Source organism: Hydractinia symbiolongicarpus, chromosome 6 (assembly GCF_029227915.1).
Source record: "Hydractinia symbiolongicarpus strain clone_291-10 chromosome 6, HSymV2.1, whole genome shotgun sequence".
NCBI lineage: Eukaryota > Metazoa > Cnidaria > Hydrozoa > Anthoathecata > Hydractiniidae > Hydractinia > Hydractinia symbiolongicarpus.
This window is the reverse complement of record NC_079880.1, coordinates 12,116,812-12,144,255: the sequence shown is the minus strand read 5'-3', so window position 1 is coordinate 12,144,255 and position 27,444 is coordinate 12,116,812. Positions and strand designations below refer to the sequence as shown.

General features: G+C 41.5%; 1 protein-coding gene across 1 annotated transcript; it reads left to right on the top strand.

Annotated features, from left to right (window-relative positions):
* LOC130647019 (calcium-dependent protein kinase 3-like) lies at window positions 1–27,444 on the top strand. Its single transcript, XM_057452727.1, has 2 exons — window positions 1–1,408; window positions 24,636–27,444. The coding sequence occupies exons 1-2, from the start codon at window positions 1,336–1,338 to the stop codon at window positions 26,540–26,542; spliced, it is 1,980 nt and encodes a 659-aa protein (XP_057308710.1). The 5' UTR covers window positions 1–1,335; the 3' UTR covers window positions 26,543–27,444.

Genomic DNA, 27,444 nt, shown 5'->3' with positions numbered 1-27,444 from the left:
TCCTCCAGGCTGCTATCAAAGTTATTTTCTTGTATGCCTGACCAATAAAACGCCGACATAATTTTTTATTCATACAAATTTATTGTGTCGCCACGATATTTTTGTATCGGGATAATTCTGTGCAAATAGAAAAGAACATTAACAAGTCCATGGTTGTTAGAACACACCCAATGTATTAGTCAAAACATCCCAACATTCCAACTTTTATTCCGTACCCTACCACAACATGTAGTAACCATGAAAATATTTGTAGAGGAAAATATAGAAAAACGAAACTGCAATTAATATTTATTTATACTGGTATTTTTAAATTATTAATAACTTAACTTAACTATACTCAAACAAATTGTAAGGGGGTCACGCTTTTCATTGTTAATACATTATCACCACCTATTAAAAGCACACACTATTTCTCTTTTATGTCACATAACCCCCTTTTATCTGTAGGTATTCTTGCAAACTTTAATTTTTATTGTCATTGTAATCCGGGGGTGTAATGTTACTTAATTTTTTTGACAAAAAGCTTTGTGGCATTGGTTTATAAGTTTTTTATTTTTAATTTTATTTGCTTTTTTATTACAGTTTTCGTCGATATTTTCAATTTTTATGTGTTTTATAAGCATATTTCAATAAAAGATAAAATATTGCATTTACCCCCGTGTCGTTCAGTTTACTTAAGTGTATGGTAAAGCCAGCCCGAGCTAATCCTGAAGAAAGTGATAGTAGTGAAGGATGGCAAATATTTGATTATTTGTAAATAAGTTTAAAGTAATTTTTTTGATGCATTTTTTGAACAGATATATTTTTACGGCTACACGAAAACGTTCTCGGTGAGATACGTTGTCAATTTTACTGTATTGATATGGATGAAGAAAGGATAAGAGAGAAGGAAATAAACAATTACATGAAATTGGTGTACACTTTAAAGAAATTCGGAACTGAGGCTGTTTTCGAACTTTTTTATCGAAAGTTTCCAAGGGATGGTAGAGAATGCTATCAAAAAATTGAGCCATGTTTGGGAAGTCTCAAAAAGCAGATTGAAGGCCGTGCTCGTAAAATTCTTGGTATGAGAAATAAAAATGTTGATTTGGAAAATATAAATCTGTCATTAGCTGTTACCATTTTCACGACGGTGTATCCAGATGACTTACTCGTTAAACCATTGCAAAATATAAAACATTTAGCAAACTACGTTACTAATGATTTTAAGGAGCAACAAACGTTAACAGACAAAATTTTTGAAGAAAAGTTTTCGCAACTAAAACTCGATTTAGTAGCCCTTGGTGTAAGTGGAAAACAGTCAACGAAGTTCGGGACATAAAGTTGTCTGAAGAAATGATTAAAAGTATCAAAGAACATATAAAGAAAGAAATAATGGACGAGTTAAATCTCGAAAGTCTTGGGATAGGTAAGATATTTTACAACTACAATAGCGTTTCTCTATATTTTCCGCCCTATATTGGCGACTCTAAGGCAGTCAAGTTTAAAAAAAAAAAATTCCAATACCAGAAATTTAAAAAAGGGTTGCGAAGCGTTTCACAAGTTGCAAGCAAAATTAAACTATCTAATACTTTGTCCGTAGCGCTTCTTGTTTCTTTAGTGCTAACATCTTCCGAAATACATTAAAATTGAATATCATAGCGTAGAAAAACCCTGGGGACAAGGTAGGAATATGAACGCTCTGCAGAACAATTCGTTGCGCAAAAACAGGGTTTTTTTTTGCGAATAGACTGTGCGAGTATTTGATGTGCGTGAGATATTTCTTTTAAAAATGTGCGAGAAAATTAGAAACTAACAAAAACGAATACCGCATCTTAAAATTTTGTACCGCCTTTTCCAACAGAATGATAAAAGTAAAGAGCGCAATACAAAATTACACTTTTAGCAGTATTCCGAAAGATATGTAATACATCGAGATGTACAACCCGTAGAAGTTGGTCCTAACGTTAACGATTTTGTAGATGACCTTACAACAAAACAGTATTTTTTTCACGTAAAAATACCGGCACTAGAAGCCACAGAATCCGCTGAAACGAGTTTCGAAAATTCACGGGAAACAATTAAAACAAAAACAAACAAGAAGTTCGGTGGCTTGAAGATTTCCGCCACCAGCAGAGATTATAAGTATAGCATTAAAATATGTTATATAGCGTGATCTCAGAGAAGAAAAACGCGATGCATGTTATCTGCAACTAAAGTTTAACAAGTTAAAAAACAGAAAAAACAAAGTAAGCCCAGCGTAAATATCTTTTGTTCTGAGGACGAAACAAAGTATATAAGAACATAAGTATTAAAGTCTAAGACAATGTTAAGATTGCTGTAAGGCTTTGTGAAGCTTGACTACAAAATCATCAAATTACGGTAACACCGTAAATTACAGAATAAAGAGATAGTAAAATGTATGTTCTGGCACAGACGTCGACGACAATTGAGAATTAGGGAATTTCCCTAAATCCGACAATTCCGACAAAATCGACGCATGCGCAATCGCACGCAATTGAGAATGGGGAAATTCCCAAATAATGCTGACATCATCAAAAATGCCATTGAGTAGGGAAAGTAAATAAACGATGAAGGAACACTGCGATGAATGTGAACGCGTACTCGATGAGTACGACAAATGCTTCTGCGGACGAAGATTCTTCATAAGAGCCAAGCTGCCCAGCTGGTCCTGCTACCAGGAGTACATCACGTACAATGGTGGTAGTTGCAATTGTGCAACGATATAGAAGACCCTTGTTGAGGTTTTGTGTCTCTAAGCAAGAGGGATGTTGATGAAATTTGGAGACAAAAATGTTAAATCCGAACAATTTTATACTAACGCAGCTCCGCTAGTCGAAAACATTGTAATGAGCGACTCTATCCCAGCCAACAAGGCGAAAGATAAGCGCTTCGTGGTTGGCTATCATGACCAAGACGGCAACCTAGTAACACTACTGCTCAAGACCCCTGAAAAGATCTACTCGAAGGGGGGCGCATGTTACTCTGAGGGTTCTACTCTTACGATGTCATTCGACCTTGCTTCCTATTCTGAGTGGCTAGAAAAATACGAGGATATCTTGAACAAGGTGGAGTCTTTGGAGGGGATTTGGTTCACCAATGCCAGCGTGAAAAAAGGGCGGTATGTCAACACTAAGCTTAAGGTGTGGGATGGCGAAGTCTGAACCAACTTCCATAAGAATAAGATACCACGGGAAAGCTGCGAGTTTAAGGCCGTCGTAAAACTAGTGAGTATCTATAAACAAGGAAGAAACTTCTACGTGCAAGTCAACCCCGAAGAGTGTAAATACAAAGAGGTCGAGCGGTATACCGCTTGCTACTTCAGTGACTGTGATGACGACGAGAGCTTCACTGTCTTCTAGTGGATGGAAAGGGTTTATATGGTTGTCTTCAACCATACAAACAAACATGAAGATTGACGAAAGCGCTGAAGATTCCTCTTTATTTAATGATGAATAAGGCCCGTCTTCTTAAGGTGATCTGCAAGGCCAAGTACAAGGACGTCTCAATGAAAACAGACGGTCCATATTGTGAACCTTGTACCAAAATTGTGTGGCACAAAAATCTCGGGCAATACTTGAGCTCGCTCGCTGAAAAGCAGCGACGTATCGTATATGATGGTGGTCTTATCATCGATCAGGACACGGGAGAGGTGCTCGAGATTAAGTGGGCAGGTGATCTAGTGTGTTGTTCAACACACTAGGAAAGATTATGAATATGCAGGTGGAGACTCTAGGTACCGCTGACATATTGCACAGATTGCAAGTTTTTTATCAACTCCTGTTTACCCTTATCACGCCCTTTCGCAACTAGCTGCTGACTTCGTTGTTCGTTGATAGAGTCCACGATTTTCTTGATACGTTGTCTGATCTGCTCCTTCAGCATCATGTACTTCTGCTTTTCCTGCATGACAAGGCTAAACTCATGGTCGCTAATGACACCATTTTCCACGGCCCTGCTGATCAGATCGATGATTGAGTTAAACTTAGTATCCACCAGTAGTCTTATCCCCTCGTGTTTCTTGGATTTTGCACCCAGTCTCTTCCCAGCGTTCCGCAGACCCGCTTGCCCAATTCCACGGCAATGGTTATATCTCCCATAGTTATGGACAGTGGGGCTCCAAGCCTTGAGGCTAGCGCTCCTATTCTGACACCTGAGGTGATAATGCTGATACTCAATAACCCGTGGTCTCAGAAGCGCACCACGTGCCATGCATCTTGATTTTTTGACGAGCTTGTCACGCTCTTTGATCTCACCCCGAAGGTACTGCTCTACCTCCTCGATTTTCTTAAGTCTATAGACCTGCGAACTGTCCTCCTGCGTGTCTTCCGCAGGTGCGCATGGTAAATTAGGGTACGGTATCCGACGAACAAAACGTTCTTATCGTGGTGATAGTCGTCTGTCAAGTTGAACTCCAGCTTGTTTGTTGACCCCTTCAGGGGAAGGTAAACAGAATTGTCAAAACTCCACGTCAACATATCTCCCCAGGCACTTAGCTCTTTCGTGGGAAGCATGGCGAGGACTTTCGATTTCTTCCCATCCAGCAGACATCTTTCTTCATCTAGCTGAGGGCAAATGAGTCTGAGCCTCCTGTACACATCAGTCTTGTACCAGCTGTCATAGTCAGCCTTGGCAAAGACCTTCTTGCAGGGATCGAAGGGTAGGCCCAAGAGACCCTGCAGACGGAAATGAATCACCACCGTGTACCCTTTGTTGACAGCTGAATCTTACCTTGTGCTTGACTGTTGACAATGGCTGCTAGGTCCTCTATTCTGTACCAGCCGTTCATGATTTCAGCTCGAAGTTCCACCTGACCATTCCCTACCTTACGAATGCTAAACTCGTTGTTGTTGTAAAGGTTCAACCATGTAGGTCAAATGGAGGTAGACTTCAGAGCTAATTCGTGTCCTGTCCTAGGGTTGAATATCGTAGGGTTCTCTGTATCTGTGACGAAGAGCTACTTCATGTTTCTTTAAAGAAAAGATGAGAATTTCTCGTCAAATCCGAGGGCAAAGTACGCGCCCAACCACGGGAGATATCTCGAGAGACTTAAGGGAGATGACCTGTCATTACAGAACATCGCTATTGACGCGAAGGGGTCCACGTTCATGGTGGAACTTCCACACATCTTCATCGAGTATGAATTCCATTCAGGCACAGCAGTAAAGGAGTGGCAGAGCCACCCTTTCTGTCTCTGATCTACTCAGCTCAACTTCGCTACCTACTGCGCAACATCCGCTTGCGGTATTTCTATGCAGCATCTGAGCGCCTCTTTGCTTCTGGTTCGTGCCGTCTATCGCTTCCACGCCTACTTCAAGATTCGCAAAATTCTATCAGAGCTCGACATCTCTCTACCAGACTCGGCGAGATTTCCACGTCTCAACAACCTCTTCAAGAAGCAGAAGTTCCGGAAGCTAGCTCGTTAATTTGGGGTAAGCGACAGCGAGCAGGAGTGGAGGAACGAAACCCTCTTTAGTAGCTGGCAACTGCATCGCGAGGACTATTCTGGTTAACGCCCTAGCTATCTCGACGAGGACTTGTGGATTCGCTGGATCCTTGAAAAATCCCAAGGCCTCACTCGTATTGGTATTGAACGGTTATGAGTGTGCGCTTCTATGCCTACTTAATTCTCGGAAGCCAGGCGAATGCAAGATCTGGAATCATTGGGAGTGAGGGAAGTGCAATTGATGCTCAACGCTTGTACTTGATGACCTTTGAGGACCTGGTAATTAGGCCTAGCGGCACGGGTAAAGAGATCGGTGAATTCCAAAATGTGCTGGGATATGCGCGGTCCAAGGTGGATTTTAGTGTTGCTCTTGGTGTCTATATGATTCCCAGTGACCCGAGCCTTCACATCGGACTTGTTGTAAATTTTACGAACAAGATACTCATTAGCAAGGACTATTTCTCAATCGGTGTTAACCCACAGATTAACGCTAGCACACGCAGTAGCGAGTCGACTAAACATCAGCCATCCAGGGCAGAAGAGGGCGTAGTCGGCAACTACCCTCTTGGAAGGGCTAGCGAGTCGACTAAACATCAAGCACCAAGACAAGAAATAGGGGTCATTTGTAACCAACCCCTTGGTAAAGCTCAAAAACATGATGATACCAAGGCTACCTTGATTACAGCAGGAGTAGGGCTAATCCTCGCCTACATTTGGCTGAAGTAAGTCTAATGTGTTGATCAACAAATTAGACTCTACATTCGCAATCTCCCCCTCCTTCCAACATAAGCCACAATAATACCCACGGCAGCAACGATTGCAATGCAGAGATGCTTGGCTGCGTACTCGACAATCTTTGCAGCTACTCCGAAGAAGAACGAGAAGAACTGTGCCAATGATGCCAGGAAGCGCTGCACCTGCCTTACCTGCTAAGTACTTCAGGAATTTTCCCAATCTTTCTAGCTGCTTTTGTATAAAGCCCTTCTCTCCTCCGGCACTTCCTCCTGCACCTGTTGCGGAACCTCCACCTGTAATTGCGAGTAGGATGTGAGAAATCAGTAGACAAACAGCTGAGACGATGCTTGCTATGGTCAGACCTTGTTCCTTGAAGAGAGCCTTGAGCTTTTCCAGTAGGGATGTATCATCCCCAGCAATTTTGATCAGGTTGTCTTTGATCACCCGCAGCTGACTAGGGATACTGGGTGATAGTAAACCTTGCGCTTCTTGTACGGCTTTTTTTTGATCTTGCAGTTGTTCTATCTCTTCCTTCGCTTTCGTTATGTCTTTATTCCAGATAGCTAACTGTTCCTCGGATACTCCAGGCGTGGTCTTCTTCCTCTCGAGCCTCTTCACTTCGGCTTCTGCCGTCTTAATTTCGCTGTTATAGGACATCATCTTGCTTGTCAGGATTTTCAGGTTGCCCCTCAGCGCTTGAAGTTCGCGATTTAACCTTCTTCTTTCACGCTCTGTGAAGGCTTTTACCTCAAACCCGTCGTAGGCCTCTCTGTTGACTGTATCCCCAGCTCCCTCTCAAGGGATTTGTAAAGGTAGTCAACTTTTGATTTCAGTAGCTTTCCACGTGACCCTAGCGTAGTGTCTAGTTTTGAGCCTTCTAACGTGGAGCTGGCGAACCCCGTGGTGCTTCGTCTGGGAATAACCTCTAAGATCTCGTTACTAAACCCATCGGGCAATGTTCTCTTCTTGCGTAAAATCGTCGTCGTATGCTGGGTTAATAGGCATTTATTGAACGAAAACCAGCTACTAATAAACATGAGTTTTGGAACTAAGCTAGATCCTTATGCAGAAATGCTGGGCATGAAAGGAAAGAAGCAGCGTGTCAAGGTGAGTCATGTCCCCAGTACGATCAATCAGAGCGAGGACTTGTACGTGGATGTCCCAAACATGCGGCGGGATGAAGTAATTTTCCACAGCTCTATGAAGATCCTTTTTGACCTCGAACTTACGGGGACCAATACCAAGCGCACGATCGTCAGCAATATAGGCAAGGCTTTGGTGCGAAACCTTCGGATCTCGTTGAACGGGCACGAGATCAAAACATTAACGACTCGCTACCTACAAAGACCTCTGGATATCTAAGTTCGAGCGTGATAACAACCTGATACTGGAAGGCATCAACCCTAACGGCGGTACCATTGGAGCTCTACAGGTAAAAGCGCCTGATCATGTAGGCAATGTCGAGGAAAAAGAGATTGCCGAGGCCTATGATAACACATTTTGCATACCCCTCGGCAAAATATTTGAACTGACGAGAGACTTGCCCTTCCATCAAGCAGGACTATACGACAGACTACAGTTCGTAATACACTTCTCACAGCACAGCGACATGATCAAAAACGCGGGAACGGCTGCCTCGGGGTCTACGGCAGCTAACCCCCCTGATGCTGATTACAAAATAGCCAACATCGCCCTCGAATTTGACAAGGTGACTCACAAAAGTCTCGCGAGTGCCCTGATGTTACGATATTTCAGGCTAGCGCTACCGTACGAACACATACCCCGCAGCAAGGTTGTTATGATGAAAAAGGCTGATGCGGACTACAACCTCCAGATCGACACACCTGCAAAAAGTTTGAAAGGCGTGTTGTTGCTGTTCGCAGACCCCGGCAAAGTTTCGCTGGCGTCAACGAACAGTTCTATAACCCAAAGATCGAGAAAATCTCTATCACAGTGGAGGGGGAGCCGAATGAACTGTATAGCCACGCCATGCTACCCAAGAATCACCACGAACAAGCCGTTGAACTCTTTGGTAGCCGCGACTCGGGCGTCACCATCGAAAGGTACGCGCTCTTCATCGATTTTCAAAGCTTTCCAAACAATGGACTACATGGAAGCGGTAGGCCCTTGCAGAGATGGTCGGACGACATAACCACCACATACGATATCAGCTTATTCAAACACTATTAAAAATCTCATTAAGACTTTAGAAAGGGAATCCGAAATTGCCCTTTCTTGGTTAAATAATAACAAAATGATAGCAAATCCAAACAAATTTCATTCGATCCTTCTATCAAGAGCCAAAATTGATAACTCGAAGCTTGAAATAAACATTGACGATAGAGTCATACAATCAGAAAGATCCTTAAAACTTTTAGGAGTAACAATTGATGATAAATTAAATTTCAACTTGCACATTAGTAATCTTTGTCGAAAAGCCTTAGCCCAGCTGAATGCATTATTTAGATTTAAAAATGTACTATCTTTGCAAACAAGATCTATTTTAGCACAAAGCTTCGTGTATGCAAATTTTAATTATTGTCCCTTAGTTTGGCATTTCTCTTCTTCGAAATCTCTTTTGAAAATTGAAAAACTCTACAACAGGGCTTTAAGTTTTATTCATGATGACCCAAGACCAGTTGATTGCCTCCCAAATAAACATTATATGGAATTACTAAGGCACAGATATTTATGCATAGAAATATTTAAAATTCGGAGAAACATTAGTCCTTTTTTCATGAAAGATATTTTCCTTTTTGAGGAAACTGATAGGCCAGTAAGAAGTCAAAACATGAACAACCTAAAAACCATCAGTGTAAAACAAGCACCTTTGGTCTAAACAGTTTGCGATGTTTAGCCCCAACAGTTTGGAATAAACTTCCTTTTCATACGAAGAGTTGCGAAGATCTAGTTAAATTTAAGCAAATGATTAAAAAATGGAATGGCTCTCACTGTTCATGCACAGAGTGTCGGCAATTGATTCCATAACTTGCGTAATCAATACGAAAATGGGAGAGGGGGAATGTTTATCTTTTATTTATTTTTTATTCATTATTTATTTATTATAGTTTTCATCTAAATTGTAAATATATAAAAATATTTGGTCGGTTTTGATTAGTTTTTTGCAAAATATTATTTTTTTAAAGAACTATTGTATATAATAACCGACGGTAAATAAATTAAATCAATCAATCAATCAATCGTAGTGTAGTGGTTATATCCGCTGCCATGTGTACTTGCTGCAAGACAAGCAATTGAGCATCTTGCATGGGATATTTCACTCTGTGGAATACTAAAATAAACATTATGGCAACAATCGGTGTTCTGGTAGCTGGTGCGGCTATCAACGATCTAGGATTTAGCGGGTCAAATTTTCTGTTCAGCAAACTCTCGGGGCAAAGGGAAGAGGAGCTAAAGCAACTTGGGTTCGTGAGAGACAAGCAAAGATAGATTGGTTAAACCAGCAACGAGAGCTTCCAAGACAGCGAAAGTTTGAAAGAGATCGATAAAGGCATGAAAGAGTACCACATCGCGACGATCGAGAAAGCTCCGAAACTCTCCGATTTCTACGTACCCTCCAGGCAACAGCAAGATGGTGAGCTGACGTTCATAGTAGGTTCCTTGGCCTTATCGGTTTTGCGGCGTACAAGTATATGTAAGGGCCTTCGCAGCAACGTTTTGACATGTAAAAAACATGTCAAAACGAACGCATATCGTTACCGAGAAGGAAGCAGAAAAGCTAAGTCAAATATACTACACCCCGGAGCATCTCCTGGACGCAAGGCGATCAAATTGCTCGCTGAGCAGAGCGGTCTCTCCAAGAAGAAGTTAACCCACTGAGTGTCTTGTCAGCTGCTCTGGCTCCGACATATTCGAGGGCCCAAGCGCATCAATTAGCCTCATTTTACCATCACGAAACCGAACAAAATGCATCAGTTTTACCTCCTCTATATGCCCCATGACAAACTACTCTATGGCAGCACCTACAAATACATTCTCACCGGCATCGATGTAGCCTCGAGGTACAAGGTGGCGAGACCATTGAGAACCAAAAAGGCCAGCAGAGTCGCTGATATGCTCAAGGACATTTACAAAGCGGGACATTTACGATACCCGAAGACCTTCCAGTGCGACAACAGCTCGGAATTCAAGTCTGACGTGACGAAGCTTCTAGAGGGCAAAGAGGTCGAGATCAAGAGGGCAACTACTAAATACTACCATCCTTTCGCAGCCTTCGTCGAATCGTACAACAAGATACTTGCGGAGAGACTCTTCAACTCCAGGATGCACAAGAGCTGGTCACTGACGAACAAAGTACCACTTGGGTGAAACACTTGTACACTATCGTCAAGGGGTTGAACAATACCAAGGCTGCTATGATCGTCATGAAGACAAGCAAGGCGATCAAGCTCTAAGAGGTCCCACTCGCAAAAAGCGAGGAATATCCCAAAGAAAAGCCCCTACCCAAGGAGTGTTTATACTTGTATCTGCTGCAACATGGGGAAGAGCATGGTGATGCAAGAAGACGTGCAACGGACACCTGGTGGAGCAGGAAAACATATGGACTCGATTGTATAGTCACAGGTACCCGTCTGTTGTATTATCTTGCAGGTGGTTCTGAACGTAGTTTTGTAGCAGAGGAATTGATGCTGATGCCGAAAGATGTTGAAGTACCTCCAGAGCATGTAAGCAGATGGTAGATGTGTTGTTTTTGTAGCTCGATCGAGCTACAAAAGCATGTGGATTTTTCCCCGCCTCCTTGCACACCTGACCGGGTGTACCCGCCGGGTACACCTTCTCCCGGTATCTCACACCTTATTGTCGTTTCTTCAGCCAGATGTTGAAGTACCTCCAGAGCATGTAAGCAGATGGTGAATTTCTCGAGTCCGAAGGCCATTTTACTGGTTCACCCGCTGCGGATGAATTGTTCAGTTGGCAGTTGATTGGTGTCGTTCTAGCAAAGACACTGCTCAAGTTCGACCTTCCTTTACCCCGGCATGGCATGCAGGGTTCTGACCATGTAGCTCCAAGCGTGGTTTCGACGCCTTAAAACATGTGCCAAACCTCAACAAATTTTGTGACTCTTGTGACTCACAAAAATCTTGTAACCTGTCGCATCACCTGCTTACGCCTTAGTCTTCTAGTGCTGGAACATATAGATCGTACAAATCATCGCGGGTAAGGTCAATAAACCTGAAGTGGCATCGGTACCGCTCCACGTTCCCTTCCTCTTCGAATCTATTGAAGGCGTGTAAACCATTAGGGTTGTCTATGACTACAATCTCTTCGGAATTTGGAAATTGAACAATTAACCATCTTCGTTTGGTGGGAATAGCACGTCTTTGAACACGCGCACAGTAGTACGGAAGATGGTGATACTCGTCGTCGTCCTGCTCGGTATGCTTGCGATAAATTTCCTTGGATCCTGCGCATATGGTACAAACCTTTCTCGAAGCCTTGTATTTTCCTGGCTCTGTACTTCGAGTTGTCGTTCCCTGTCGTCCAGTTCGTCCTCCAGCACCATAAGGTGCCTATCCCTGTCTTCGAGGTCGTCCTCCAGCATGGCAACGACAATATCTCTGGCCTCGATGGTCTCCTGTAATTTTTCCACTCCCTTCCCCGCCAGCTAATTCATACGCTCCATGGCTTTGGGTTTCTTAGATCGGTACACAATCTCCAGTGCGCCGTCTAATGTCACGAACATATCGTGTGGCTTTTTCGCTCCGGAAGTGTATGTACCACATACGCTTCTTATTTCTTCCCTTGATGATATCATATGACGATCGAGGCTATACTGTCTAACATTTTCAATTCCCAAAAACCTCCCGAGATCATCACGCTTAAAAAGGGGCTGATTGTGTCTATTGAAGAGAGTCTCGATGGCTCCTGTGGGCGCTGTGGTAAACAGAGTAAGAGAAGGCATTTTTCTTGCAACCATGGAGCTCAACCAAGGGGCCCATTCCATGGGCCACTCGGAGCTTAGTAATAGCGTGGGTTCTCCACCTCCTAGCATATCTGACCGGGATAGGGTGGCACCACCCCCGATATTTCTGCGTGTGCTGCCAGCATTAACAATTGAATGTGACGATATTGATCTGGTTGAATGACGATGAGTTCAAAAACATCGTAGAGTCCGTCCCCAAGTTTGGAGAGTGGAGCCAGAAATTTTCGAGCCATCGCCTGATGAAGTCGTTTGCTCGCGACATTGCCATTTCCTACATCTTCCACATCAACAAATTCGAGAGAACGCTTCCCTTCGGCATAAAGTACGGAGATACGTATAAGATCCTGTCAAATCTGGGGGATGCCGACCTTACTGAGCTTTGGACTTTACTGAGCTATGGGACTTTGATGGAAAGTCAAACTCTCCAGCGGCCAACAGGACTCAGCTGGCACAGAACCTGCGCGCGTTAAACTACCTGCTCGACACGGAAAGGCTTTCGCTCGAGGGGGATGCTTAAAACTCACAGGGTGCTGATGAAAGAACCTTTGGCGTTAATAATGGCATTGAGAACTACATGGACAACGCCGAGGTGGAGCAGAGCCTTAAAAAGCTCATCGACTGGTACGAGAACAGGGCCCACGCTGACGAAATGGAAACAGGCCACAAGTTGTTCTGGAACTTCCTAAGAATCCACCCCTTCCACGACGGCAATGGGAGAATGGCCAAGTTGCTGTTCAGTTATCACATGTTTCGTACTGGTGTGCCTTTTGCCGTGTGCATAACCAGCGGAAAGTCAAGATCGAGAAAGCACTTCAACGCAGCGATCACGCGAGTAGACCTCATCAACTTTAACACAAGCGACCTGTACACACTCCTGACGTATTCCAAATACTTGGCCTGGAAAAATTTATCAACCATCACAGAGTCGCAGACTGCGCTAGCAAGGCCACGATAGAAGGATAGAGAGTTAAACGGGTGGATCAGCGATCCAACTGTTCTTTTACGTCTCCTGATCAATCGAAAATATTCCAGGTACTAGAATACTCCAGTCTCGCGTACAAACAAGCATTCTTGCTTTGATCGTCTGCCACTCACTGATCAAATTTGTTTCTTCGTCGATCAACCTCGTATCACTCCTTTCTGATGGATACAACATGAACAACTGCTTTTTCTGTCTTCTAAGGTTCTTCAGCAGGGCTGTGTACGACTGTGTCAATAGCCAGAGAGTGTGCTTCTTATGTCTACCTGAAATAGCAAACTCGAGCAGGGGTTGTCGACGCTTGTCGAGAGCTTCGTCGGCGATAAGGTCATCGGCGATGAAGAGGGTCTCCTCTCCAGCTAGCAATGATGACAGTTTTTGAATCCACTCGAACAGCTGCTCCCTGGGCTCCACGAGGAACACGTAGTCGTTCTCCCACAGCGATAATCTATCGAGGTAGGTATTGTTCCAGCGGAGGGTAAGCCAGAGGATTACGATGTTGTGAAAATGTCCCTTGTACTCGTTCTCCGGCAAATCCAAGACTCGCTGGGTCTTGCCACAACTGGTCGGCCCGGTGAAGATTGCCGTATGCGGGTCTTTCACGATGTCGAGAGCCATTTATTCTGAGACTTTTTGTGTCTGCCCTAAGGCACACACAAACCTTGCAGGCGCTTATTTCGGTTTCGGCACGATAGATGCAGGGATCCATCCTTTGCTGACGGCCATTTCGCGACTGGCCTTGCCTGCCCAGAAATAAGCCACCATCTTAGTGACATCGCTGGTGTCCATCTTGGCAGATCGACTTGTGATGCCCAAAAATGTTTTCCCCGCCATTGTATAGGCTAAGGTGAAGCCTAGATCTACTACTGTCTCATACAACATGCCGAGGACTTCCTTTTGCTGAAGTGTCATGTTGCTTGTCATTTATTAGAGTTTATCGCATCTTGAAAATGTCTAAGCCATCGCTAGCGCGGGGCGAAGGCTGACGCTGCTGAGGCGCAGGGCGGTCTGGGATTTCAGAAGGCTGCAGCTTAGCTGCGCCCTGCCTCTTATTGAAAATGTAATAGACTGCCACGCAGGCAAGTACGGCAAGACCTCCAGCACTATAGAGATATACACTGCCTGAATTTCAGAAGGCTGCAGCTTAGCTGCGCCCTGCCTCTTATTGAAAATGTAATAGACTGCCACGCAGGCAAGTACGGCAAGACCTCCAGCACTATAGAGATATACACTGCCTGACTGTACATAACTGGATCCATAGGTGGCTCCAGAAGAGGTTTTGACTGTAGATTCTACAGTGCCCTCTTATTGTTTCAGTTACTCCTTCCTCCTCTTTATTCGTGCCGCCAACTTGTGAACCTGCGCAACTCTTCCTGGATGCTTTACTGGACGTGTGATAACTCTCTCTTCTTGTGTCTGTTGTTCACTCATTTCTTTAAGTTACAAGACTTGAAGAAATCACCTCTTTTTTGCTCATGCTCAGTCTCACCATCTTGCTCATCCTCGCGCTTCACAGAAAGCTGAGTGTGGTTAATGGTATAGGCCGCCACAAGAAGCGGACCTAGGAATTTCCTAAAGGCAGAGTACACGAGAATCCCCAGGTCTGCCATGCTTTCCCGGATAATTGGGTCACCCTCTAGATCTTGTCTTAGACCGTCAGCACTATCCAGCTGCACCACGTTGCCTATAGGGTTGGCGTACATGCTGATAGCGTGCGAGGAGAGGGCCTTTGCCGCCTTCTCCCCCTTTTCATGAATCTCACATTGAACGAACTCCGTGTACGTTTTCTCGAGCACCTCAGGTGACGCCTTATCGAGGAAACTCTCGGTACATTTCTTAGGTAGGAGGAGCTGTTTGCCTTTGCGTATAGCGTCTTTCAAAGCTTGTCGTATGTCAACAGCTTCTACCGGTTTTGCTCGAGGACTTCTGCCGGTGTGTGGACTTCATCAAATATCTCCGCAATGTCTCGAAGCATATTTATAAGACGTCAGTAGCGAAAGAAGTAGAGCATGATCAAAACGTATGGCAGTAATATGGCGATTAGTAAACATATCTCCATCATTTATTTGCTCTCCTTAGCCGCTAGGCGATAATGACCCCTGGCAAGCGTTGTGATCTGGTTCTGTTGTACAATCCGTTTGTCGTCTGCCCTGTTGAGTGCCAACTTTTTCACCTCCTGAGTGAAGATATTGTGCTCCTTATTTTGGATACAGACCCAGGACTTGTATTTGTCAACGCCATCCTCCAGACAGCGCTGGTAGTCCTCGAAGCTGAAGGATTTCTTCGTGACACACTTCTTCACACCTTTCGCCTTGCGATCCCCACCCTCTGGTGTAAGGCTTTTGTAGGCATAGAGTTTTGCTTTCAAGGTTATGAACTTGGTCATTAATTTGCCGCTTAGTTCGTCCTTCATCAAGCCTACGACCTTCTTGTTTTTCCCGATGGGGAGAGGTCTACCATCATCCTTGCTATAAGCACTCGCATCGAGGCGTGCCTCGACATCGTCGGCAATGTCGCGGTAAAAGTCCTCCCTTCTGATGTGGTAGACGAAAAACGTCAGTATCCATGTAGCAGCACTGCAGCTTGCTGCCATACTTGGGCTGCATGTAGTCGTAGTGGAACTCGTACATAACCATTTTCGACATGTCTAAAATAGCCTGACCAATATAGACCGGCTTGCTCATCTTCACCTCTGTTTTACCCATCTCCACGCCCATAAAATGGCTGCTGAAGTAGTTTCCGCCTTTGAAGTTCAGCTTCATGACGAGCTTCGTGTTTATCCTTGTTGGTAACCAGCTGGATGTTGTGGTGGTTCCTAAGGTTCTCCATGGTCTTGCTGAACACCGAGAGGTTCATGAGCTTATAGAAGTCCTTTTCGAACTCGTTTTCGGCGGCCGTTCTCAGCCTCGTGTTATGATCGATGTAGCCTCTCAGCCAGTCCTTCTGGTTAAACTGGATGACTCGGTGGACTTCATTGAGCTCGAGTCCGTGTTTCAGGGCCTCGTGAAGGGCTCTGATGTGCACCACGTACCTCCGCTTCTGTTGCAAATTTGGTACCAGCTTCTCTACCTTGTGAATCACCTTGCGCTACGGTGGGAAGGGCAGCTCGTTGTGCTTGTCGTACAGCTTTTCAGAGTAGCTGATGTCAACCTCCAAGATGTAGCTTGTTGTCAGCGACGAGCTTCTCGATCCGCTTCTCAGTAAAGGCCTCAACGTTGGACACCCACTTAAACCCGTCCGAGGATAGGTTTTGTCTTATGGCACAGCCGTAGAGGTTGTTGGCGTCGAGGTACTGCAAGTATGACGACTCAACCTCCGGATCGTATTGGTCTCTCATGTACTTGTTGTTGGCCTTGGCATACCTGTTCACAGCTTGGGTTATGCCTCCTCGGATACCTCTTTCGAACATCAGGAGCATGTCAGGATCCATGAGGATCTCCAGCTTGATCTCGGTAAATTTCAATGCTGCCTTCCAGGCGAGACCAGGTGCGCTGTAGAAGTGGGCTGGGTCGAGCTTGTAGTTTTCCAGGCACACGCTTCGAAAACTCTCGAAGACGTCGGCTAGTAGCAGGACGTCTGTGATGAGTCACAAGTCGTGGTAGTCGTAGTATTCATAGGGATAGACGCTCTTTTTGCGCATGAGCTTAAAGGTGTCATTCTCACCGAAAAAAACAACGGAGAATTTTACACTGTTTACCATCGAGGCTGCTTGCCAATTTCTCCAGGCTTGAGGCAATGAAGTGACAGCTGTCGATGAAGCTAATCTTGATCTTATTGTACGTTTCACCACCACCATACCCCATACCACCAAGGGGTACCTTGATTTTTACGTTGAAGGAGATGTACTTTTCGGTGTTCTCAGCGATGCAGCCAATATCCTCGGTGTCGTATTTCTCTCCAAGTTCTCGGATGAATAGGTGGCCGTCGTACCCTGAGGGGTTGTGGAAAATCACGGGCACGTGGTTGGGTATCTTGTATTTGAGGTTGCATTGTGCGTGCTCGGCACCTCGATAGAGTCCGGTGTCGTGGCAGTGCTCCCTGACTTTGCGGTTTTTCTCGTCATTGAATGGATCCATGCAGATATGACATGTTCAGGCCTCGTCGTGTTCTCTCATTAGCGTCCGTTAGTGGCGACATGTCCTGCTGAGGGTAGATACTGTAAAGACGCTTTACCTCATCCTCCAGGTGTTGGACATCGTCACGCAGTCCTTGCTGCGGTATCTTTACACGGGATATAATATATCGCCATAGGCGAAGGTACTATATGTGCACCAGCCACATGTTGCGTGCTTGCTGAGATTCTTCGTCTTAGTCTCCCTCGCATCTTTTATCGGGATCAACAGGCTCTCGAAGTCTGCGTAGATGGCGAAGGGTACCTTGAACTGCTGTTGGCCATCCTTGTAGTAAAGCCATTTTTTTTTTCGCTTGGCATCGTGATCTTGACCGCTTCGTTGTCTTTGAAATAGTTACAGTGCTTGTCTCCCGACTCAACCGTTGGGAATGCTTGTAAGAAGTTCGGGCAGAAGTGCATTTTTGACGTATTCTTCGATGTCTCGCTACCTAGGAGCCGTAAAAGATTTTTGACGGCTGTATAGTGGGTCCTTTTTTCTTCCGTAAGAAGGAGCAAATTAGCCTGTTTGTCGCGTCCGTTGTGTGTCGATCGACGCAGGATGTTAATCGTCTTCCCCGTCACGTACAAGACGTTCACGGCGATGTCGTGGTTGTTCTTCTCAAACTTGGAGATGTCCTTGATGATCGTTGGTAACTCGATGTCCTGCCAGTTGTAGGCCTCTGCATAGGGCCTCAGCTTGCTGATTCTCTGGGGGATTCGCCCCTATCTCCTCATAATGTAGAGCAGCTATGATACTCCACTTGAAGCACTCCTTGTCTTCATTCATCAGGTTAATGATGGCCTTTTTGGTGGCTATCCATTTATGTGCTTCGATGTATGAGGAGCCTCTCCCCAGCATGAGCTTGTGAAAATCGACGTCGAGGTGTAGGATTCGACCGATCGTAAAGCCACTCTTGGGTAGCGCGGAATTCTCCACATGCGTTTTGACCTGGGCAAACATCGTATCCAGCACCTTGTCCACGACGCTACCCTGGAACACCGGTGTCATGTTGCTGTGGAAGACCTTATCCACGTCGATGAACTCGCTGGTACCCTCTACTGGCTTCTTCCAAAGAATCCAGAGGGACAACTACGCCTTCGCAGACCCATGTCTTCTACCTGCTTCTCAACCAAGGTTTTCACGTGTGGTCGCACCGTGCCAAGATATCCATCGACTTTCGTTCCTCCTATACCTGGAATTTGGAAACTTCGAGGGTCCTGCCGTGAGCTTGCTTGTGCTCCTGTGGCGTGAAGTCTTCCTGTGCCTCGTTGTGTTTGCTTTCAATAGGCTCCTCGGTTTTGTGCCCTTCTTGCGGCTCTTGTTCAACCTCACCCGTCAGGGTCCTTCTAACCCCATCATAAAGAGCAAAGATGCGATTTTTTTGCTGATGAGTAGATAGTTTGCACCGGCTTTCTAATGCTTTCTGGTACATAGTCCACAAGCCAGTCAGACCACTCTCGCAGTTTACTCCTGACCGGACGAGTCTTTGCCATCTCTTGGCGTTCAAAAACATTCATGGCGTCAACTGTGGGGAGCCAAGGCTCAATATTACTCCTAATAGGACGATTTTTTGCCATCTCTTGACGCTCAAATATATCCAAGGCTTCTGGTGTTGGTAGAATAGTCGCTGGCCTGACTGGTCTCTGTCGGTGAAACACAATTTCAGTGAAATATCATGAGAAAAACGAAAAAAACATTTTTTCTTCCAAGTTTAAAGCTGCTTACATTTTAATAGGGTCAGGTTTTTTATAGTAACTTCTAAATTTCAGCAGATTTTACGCTTTTTCACCCTCAAGTGTTCTTTAATTCTATTATATAGTAACTGTAGACTCATAATTTTGTTCTTATAATCTATGAAGGTATTTAGACATCAGCATTTCTAATTCAATTTATTTCTTGTTAGCAAAAAATTCAACGTGAACTACCATTTGCCTGCTCTAAGTTAGCAAACTCCGATTCATGTGAGCAATTTTATTACTATCTCGCCTGCGAGGAGTATTCAAATACAGCTGTCCGTCCCAAAATGGAAATTTTTGGCTCTCTGAGCACCGACACGGGAGTAGTCGTGTGTTCGAATCTCATCTTGGTAACTATTTTTACTTTTTTTTTTTCTTTTTACTATCTTGCCCGCGAGGATAGGTTTCCAACTCGTAACTAACTAAATGTCCCAAATGGTCAATTGCAACGTCACAGATTTAAACTTCGTACCTAAACTCTCTAAGTACTTGGAAGTCATCTAAATGACGTTTCAGGCCGAAATTGGTATTTGTTTTCGACAAAATTTGGCAAAGTTAACAAAAAACGTATGCTGAACATGATGGTGACATTAAAATTTTGATTTTTGTCACCTAAATGTCATTTTAGGCCAAAATTGGTCCGAAATTAAAACTACTTTATTTTCGACAAAATTTGGCACAGATAACAAAAAAAGTATGCTAACATGATGGTGACATCAAAATTTTGATTCTTTGTCACCTAATTGCCGTTTAAGACCATAAACGTTTCAATCGCGCGACTTTTAACCATGGATGATAGGCTGTATTTTTGTTAGCAGAAATTGTAGAATTGGGTCGCATTGTGGACGTTTCATAGTTGTGCATTTTTAATAGCGAGATAGTTTATGCAGCGCCTGCATCTTGTTTTGTTTGTAACTGTATGCTCCCATACACAAATCGGATAAATAAAATACAATAAAACTTATATATGTAAATTAAGTCACACCCAACTGCAATAAAACCCATGGCGAATACATGCCAACGTAAATCGGTAATTTTTGTTAACACCTGGGTATTCGCCTCGGCCAATTGCAGTGTCGACGATGTCGTGAATTAAAAAGGCTAAACGTATATATATATATCTGGACTGGATTTTCAGCTTATAAAAAAACATACATGTCCTGGTTTTAATATAGAGAAAACGATTAAAACATGGTATATAAGTGAGCAACACACAAATCTTTGAAATAAAGTTTGAAATAAAATAGTCTATGGCTTGTCGCCTGCATATTTTAGCCTGTCAATTTGCGTTTGCGGTCTGGATATATATACACCATTGTGTCACAATGAAACATGTCTAACTAGCTAGCTACTATATTATGGGGTTAACTGTAGCTAGGGACAAGTGATTTTACAAAATTCAAGTATAATTTTATCCAATCGAAAAAAATATTTTGTACATAAAATGCGTCTGGTTGGTTGGGGAATGAAATGGATAATTAAAACCCTTGTAAAACTAAAGAAAAATGGGGTAGCCACCTACGTCCAGTTGGCTAACCATTAACACAACTAAAAACGTTTTATTTTTCTGGTAGCTAGCTATCTTTACCTATTCTAGCTATAGCTTAGCTAGCTTCTTGGTGACTAGACAAAGACATGTGCAGATCAGCTAAAAAACACCAGCTAGCTAATCAAAATACAATAATTCTTACCTTATATCAAGTATACTATAATATAAACTACTCTGGAAATCCCACCAGCAAGCCAACCCTAAAAGAAATTACCCACAGGAACAGCCAAAGGACAAGATTCGTACAACAGGAATTCAAAATGCTTTTGGTCATAGCCCAAAGCTTTGGCCAAGCAATGTAGAATAGTAGAAGATCGTGAAGATCAGATCATTCACAATCTGTACTCTTATTAGTTGTAAACGAAACAAAGCTTTCCTATTGGCTTCTCAGGTAATAACAATGACAGGGTCCGCGCAAATATTTTAGCCTAAAGCCTAAATACCACAACCCCGTGCATCCAGCCTAGCTGTGCTGTCTCTCCCTGTATCCCTCAAGGCGATTTTAAAGATTCCGCCTCGCGTAGCGGTCGGCGGAAATCAACAAATCAAAACAGTTTTTTAACTTTATCAAGATTTATTAAATAACTTCAATTTTGGGCAGAAAAAAACATTAACGGTTTTGCTTTCTTTTCACCACATGCATTGGAAGATTACATCAGTCACTCCCATTGTACACAATCTAAAAGTAAAAGAAAAGATTTTCATATAGTGAAGCTTCCAGTGCCTTTAAGGGATGGCCAAGTCAATGGAATTGAAAGCGCTGTTCTTCATCTCATAAATAATTAAGGTAAAATTCGGTAAAGTATAAAAGAAAAAACTAAAGAAGCAACTTTACTAATTTTATATGCAAAGTTCCAACCATACCAACAGTTTCCAAATCTGACAAAATCATTTACAAAAGTGTTCATTTTTTCAAGATTAAATTGATGCAAGGCCAGGGGAAATTAAATAAGTTTATTGTCCTAGACACTCAAAAACACATGCTTCTCATCATTCGAGTTTTTTTTCAACCAACATTAATGTATTCACCCAGAGGAAACTATAATGTATCATGGCTGTGTTTTAGAAGCTGAGTACACAAATACAAAAATATTACAAGTGCTGAACTTTGGCAATCATATTTTGCAATCAGACCATTTTGAGAACTATGTTGAATCATGTCTATTATTAAATTCATCACTATAGAATAGCACCTTGGATAGGATTCTTTGCTGGATGAATAAAATGACTGACAAATGGTTTATCGTAAATAAAATGGTAATTTTTACACAAATAATTTAAAAAATAATGAACTTTTTTATGTGGGTTTTTCTCAAGCACACGTGGGCAGTGGACAAGAAACTGTGATGTAAGTTCTCTTGGTCTATTATTCCTGAGAATATCCTAAAATAAGAGGGTGTCAGTAAGCCGCAAACGCCCACATATATAAGAGCGATTCCGGGCAACTTTTTGAATTAAATTAGTAGCGGTTGTCTTTCAAAACCGCCCGCACTTTCCCGAACTTGCCTGGAGCATTTCCAAAATTCAATTCCTTGTAACATACCTTGTGGACGATAGTTGGAAAAGGGCGATTTAAAAGAAAGGAGTTAATAAAGTTTATATATAAGTTATTTATCAAGTAAATTTTATCAAAAACCATCAAAAACAGTTCTTTTAAGAACTTTGCTACTACATAGTAAGTTTATTTTATTGTATATAATATGGTATATATATACTTAAATTTTTTTCAAAACACCAAACCTGCCCAAAAACACCCGCATTTTTTACGGCGTATGCAGCTTGTCAGCACCCTCGTTATAAAATTAGATGCAGTTTCGAAGATGCCCACGCCTTCTAAATGACTTGTGCGGCTTGGGCATCCTGGAAGTTCTGTGTTAATGACAGTTTTAATGTCTTTTTAAACCTTGTTCTCAGGGAGGGCGCACAAACAACCAATTCCTATTGACAATTACATTGATGTTGGTTTGATAGCAAAAGTGGATATTTTTTTAATTATTACTGTAATGGGTTACTTAATAAATGAAAAAATTGTGATGACAAACGGTTTGGTCGGCTCACTCTAACACCCACAGCTATTAGTTTCGTCTGCGCCCTACCTACAGATTTTCCTATATCTGGCTATCAGTCAGGTAGTAATACAGCTTCTCCATATGTATTCTACAAATTACTTTCAATTCTGTTATACAAAACAGAGCTAGCTAGCTAGCTACCTTTTGTGTGATTAAGCCTTACCTTGATTTGGATAATTGTTTTATCCAAATCATTAAAATTGATAATATTGTATTCTTACATCTTCTTAGAAACAATAAAATAAAACACAGCTCGGCGCGTTATAATTGTACAAATTACTTCAATCTTTCTTTAGAAAATGGTGGCTTACACAGGGGCTTTCCAATGCAACTCTAATCCCCAGAAAAGCACAGCGTCAAATTTTAAGCAAAAAGCATAGCAACAAAAAAGCAGGAAGACTTAAGCACTTACAGCTTCATTATTATCAGGACTTGGTGTAAGCTATATAAAAAAAATCAAGAAAAAGAACTTATTACAATCAGTTTGTAGACAAATACAATCACACGTAATGAGAACAACATACCTACATAAAATTATTAAGATTTATATGTTTTTAATTACTTAAAGATGTATTTGGGTTGAGTCTGTAAAATATGCTTCAGATTAGCCGATAGCCGTTTTCCGATTCCTCGATCTTACTCACCAGTTTTTCGCTTCCGGCAAACGGAAAATCTGGTGGGGGTACGAAAAACGGGGGTAGGTGGGTACAAAGCCAACTTATTGGCATTGTTAGCTGACTTTGATTACAGCTGCTCGGTCCAAACTTATTTGTTCTAGTGAAGAAAGAAATAACCCACTCTTTTGTGAAAAAATATCAGTCATATTTACTTACGCTGATTTTATATGATTTTTTTTCTATTTTTTGAAATTTTGAGAATTTTGATAATTCTCTTGGCATACCTCGCGTGTAGCACACGTACTCCACAATTTCGCTTCGCAAAAATTCCTACGTTTCGTGCAGCGATGTTTGATTTCGTGTAAACAAACTACTAAATTCGTAAAGCCTTGAGTAGCATAAAATTTATAATAAACGAATAAAACTTAAGGTATATCAATTTTTTAACTGTGCTTAAAACTTGGTCTGACATATTTCAAATTGTGACTTCAAATACATCGTCAAGTCTGTAGCAAACTAAGGTATAAGAAAACCTCCTGTTAGCTTCTCTTTATAAAATCAGTGTTAAAGAAAAAAAACTTGATGGTAATGTTGGTATCAGTTTCACGCTGTGTTTAGCGGACTCATTTAAAACGGTCACAAAACAAGCAGTTGATTTTTGACTTTAGCTAATCACACATAAGTCGAGCTTGTTGCAAGGATGACTGGACACCAAAATAAAACTGGAAACAACAAACGCCTTACTAATATTTGATACCATAATTTATTCTATGTAAACACTTACCTTGCTTTCATATCAAGTTCTCTAGTAAAAGAAATTGTAAACATTTTAACCTATCGCATTTCTTCTAATAAGAAACCCCCTCAAATACTAGACTTACTTCTAGTGATAGCCTACTCATAGAGGTCTGTTGTAAAGCTAAAAGACCCCCTCAAATGCTAGCTCCTTTCTAATTTTGCACCCCTATCAAGATTGGAATAAATTAATATTAGATCCCAAGAAGGAACAAATTCAATCATACAATTCTTAAAACAGTTCACCAAAATTGAAAAAAATTGTATTTTAATACTTTGTTGAAGAATGCATTTTTTTTTTCAATTCTTAAAATTGTTAGGGTTAACTTCAGTGAATTAGCAATAGTTGATGATATCAGGAGTATCGATTAGGGACGTCGCGAAATTTTCAAATGTAGCTCACAGCTCCATAGGAAGTCATCTCGTGTATTCTAAAATCTCATTGTTAGTTTCAATTCTTAATGCAGATAAGAATTTGGCAAACTTATTGGAAGAGTGCAATTTTCACCTTTGCTCCGGAGTTGTGAGTGGTCTCGCTCACTCGCGTTAATTTAAGTTTGCGAAATGCAAAAATCTTGCGCATCCTTCTTGTTGTCAATGTCAGGTGTTTAGGAATAATACAAAAAGTGAAGAACTAACTCTTTGTTTTGTAGAAGACCAACCGTCATCGCCATTTAATACATTGGCTATTGTGAGTTCAGACACATCAATTAAAGTTGAATATGCGTTTACTGAAAACTTTAAAATCAAGAATCAGCAAGATATTGTGAGCGTAAAAGAAAAGGAGGAATGCAATGATATAGTTTTTAAAAAGGTGGCATCACCATATCATCAAAAACTTGCAGAAAGTTTCAAAAGTTATCTTATTAGCGGAGAGAAAGATAAAGTTAAAAGAATTGACACAGTAACATTCATTAAAACTAAAGAGTTTATGTTATGGCCAAGAAATGGCAGCGTCCACCATAGTAAATCTTCTAGTCAAAATCTACTAACAAAGATATACCTAGGCTACCAGCACGGCTTAGGTTGGGTAGCTGTCAAACAATGTCTCAAACAAGAAAAAGTCACTAATATTATAGAAGAAAACTTTTGCTGGCCTTACACTTTCCAGAATATTTTGTATTTTACAAATGTTAACAAGGAACACGATGAAGACTTCAATTATCTGGCGATGGAACTTTGTGATGAAACGCTCGCTGAATACATAAAAAAGAATCTCGAGGAGAGAAAGAAAGTCGAAATGGCGATCACCTTATTAAGAGCAATAGAGTATCTTCATAGTAAAGGTATTGTGCACCGAGACATCAAGCCCTCGAATATTCTTTTTGTAAACAAGACCCTGAAAGTGGCAGACTTTGGAATTAGCCGTCAAATAAATCCTGATGCAACATATAGAACAACTAATGCAGGAACATTAGATTATCAAGCACCTGATCTTATTGGCGAAGAAGGCAATGTTCGTGTTGAATTTAAGCATGATGTGTACAGCGTTTTGGTTATCATGTTTTATATATTTACTGATGGAGAACATCCATTTCACTTTGATGTTGACCGATGTTTGAAGAACAAAGAAAGAAAGAAAAGGATCAAAGGCTTAGATTTTCGTTACGAAAAGCCTATAAATAAGAAAATAGAAAACCAACTAAAGCAGTTCTTGTTACGCCATGTTGCATCACTTGTGAAGAATGGCGAAGCCGTGACATTGAAGGAAATAATCTCATTTTTTCAAAAACATACCAAAACAAATCCTTATTGCACCACTTTAATGAAGGAATCTACATCAGCAGTTTCATGTAAGCGCTACGCTATATTACTATCCTTCACTACTGAAACTGAGCAAAAGAAACATTTTCTAGAAACTGAAAAGAATGTTAAAGAAAGAAAGTTCGATGAAGCTACTTTAAATGTAGTATTTAGGGAATCTGTGGCAGAAGGAGCATTATCCTCCCCAGTCGCCGATGTAACGCTCATGCGTAATGCTCTTGAAAGATGCGGATTTGACGCGTCACGGACGAAAGATGACGCCTCTGTAAACGATTTAAAGGCCATGATAGAGGACATCGCAGAAGGAAATCAAAATCAAACAATATGTATCTTTCTTCACATTTCAGGTCATGGGTTTCATTGTAAAGAAAACGATGATACTTTTATAATATTCAAAGAGTCGGAATTTTTTGCAGTCAATCAAATTATTCGCATGATCATTACTACAATTGGAGATAATAACCAGATTATTTTCACAATAGATGCATGCAGGAAAATATCTTCCATCGACCGACAAGAATTGGACAAAATTAACTTACCTCGCAATGTATGCATTTTATACAGCTGTGAAAAGGGTAAAGATACTGCAGATGCTGGTATGTCAGCTAGCATTAAAAGTAAATTGTGTGATGGTGCGAATACAGCTCCAGCAATTTTTTCGAGAGCAGTTTCAGACAACATCACCTGTGGCGTGAGCGTAGATTATTTGTTCGAAAGAGTGAAATCTATTATGGTAACAGAAGATTCTTGCATTGATACACCTGAAAAGCAAGGGCATGTTGATTTTGTGTTTTAAACAGTGAGAAAAGAATGCACGTCTGTTTCAAATAAAAGACAAACATTTTACACGAAACTTTTAAATATAGGAAATCATCCATATTATAACAGGCAAAGGTAATAGGTCTTTCAACGTACGTTAATTAGAAGCACAATTAATTGACGATGCAATTAATTTTTTAGAGGAAGATTTCAGATACTGGAAAACTGATTTTTAAACTAAGTAAATTAGAATTAATTTATGGCATAATTAATGATGGAATTAAATTTTGTCGAGTATATTATGCCGAGTATTATTTTCTTTGTTTTCTAATATAGCGGAAACGTTTGAATATTTTGCGTATTAGCACAATAGATTTTTGATGTGATTCTCGTATCTGAATGCTTTCAACAATACACACTGCCAGTCGTTTAAAGTACATACTGTCTTCTCCATGGAAAACTTCTTTTTTTACTTCATACAACTGTGTCTTTTGCATCGCACACCTTAAAGTAACAATTAAAAAAAAAACTGTATTTGAAGTAATTTTTGTTCTTATATTTATTGGACCTTTAGCGTACCTCATGAAGAAAAAGTTGAAAATAATATGAACATGAAGTTTTCTATTAAATTCTATCAATATTTTAAACTGAGAGTTCCCCTTTATACACTGTATTATTGCATCACAAACCTTAATGAAACAATTAAAAACGGTGTATTTGAAGTATATTTTATTCTTATCTTTACTGGACCCTTGGCGTACCTCATAGAGAAACATGAAATTTTTAATTAAATTCTATTAATATTTTGACCTGGGAGTTCCCCTTTATACACTGTATTTGTTGTAATAAATGTTTTTAATGTATTATCAGTCTTATTATCAGTCTTAAGTGTATTTTGAAAACTAGAATATGTGTAATATACGGACCAGATTTTTTTGA

What these genes read in the sequence shown, in the direction of transcription:
- LOC130647019 (XM_057452727.1), top strand. Translation starts at nt 1,336, where the DNA reads ATGATTAAAAGTATCAAAGAACATATAAAGAAAGAAATAATGGACGAG. An exon ending in TCTCGAAAGTCTTGGGATAG is followed by an intron (nt 1,409 to 24,635) that starts GTAAGATATTTT and finishes TTTGTTTTGTAG; the next exon opens with AAGACCAACCGTCATCGCCA.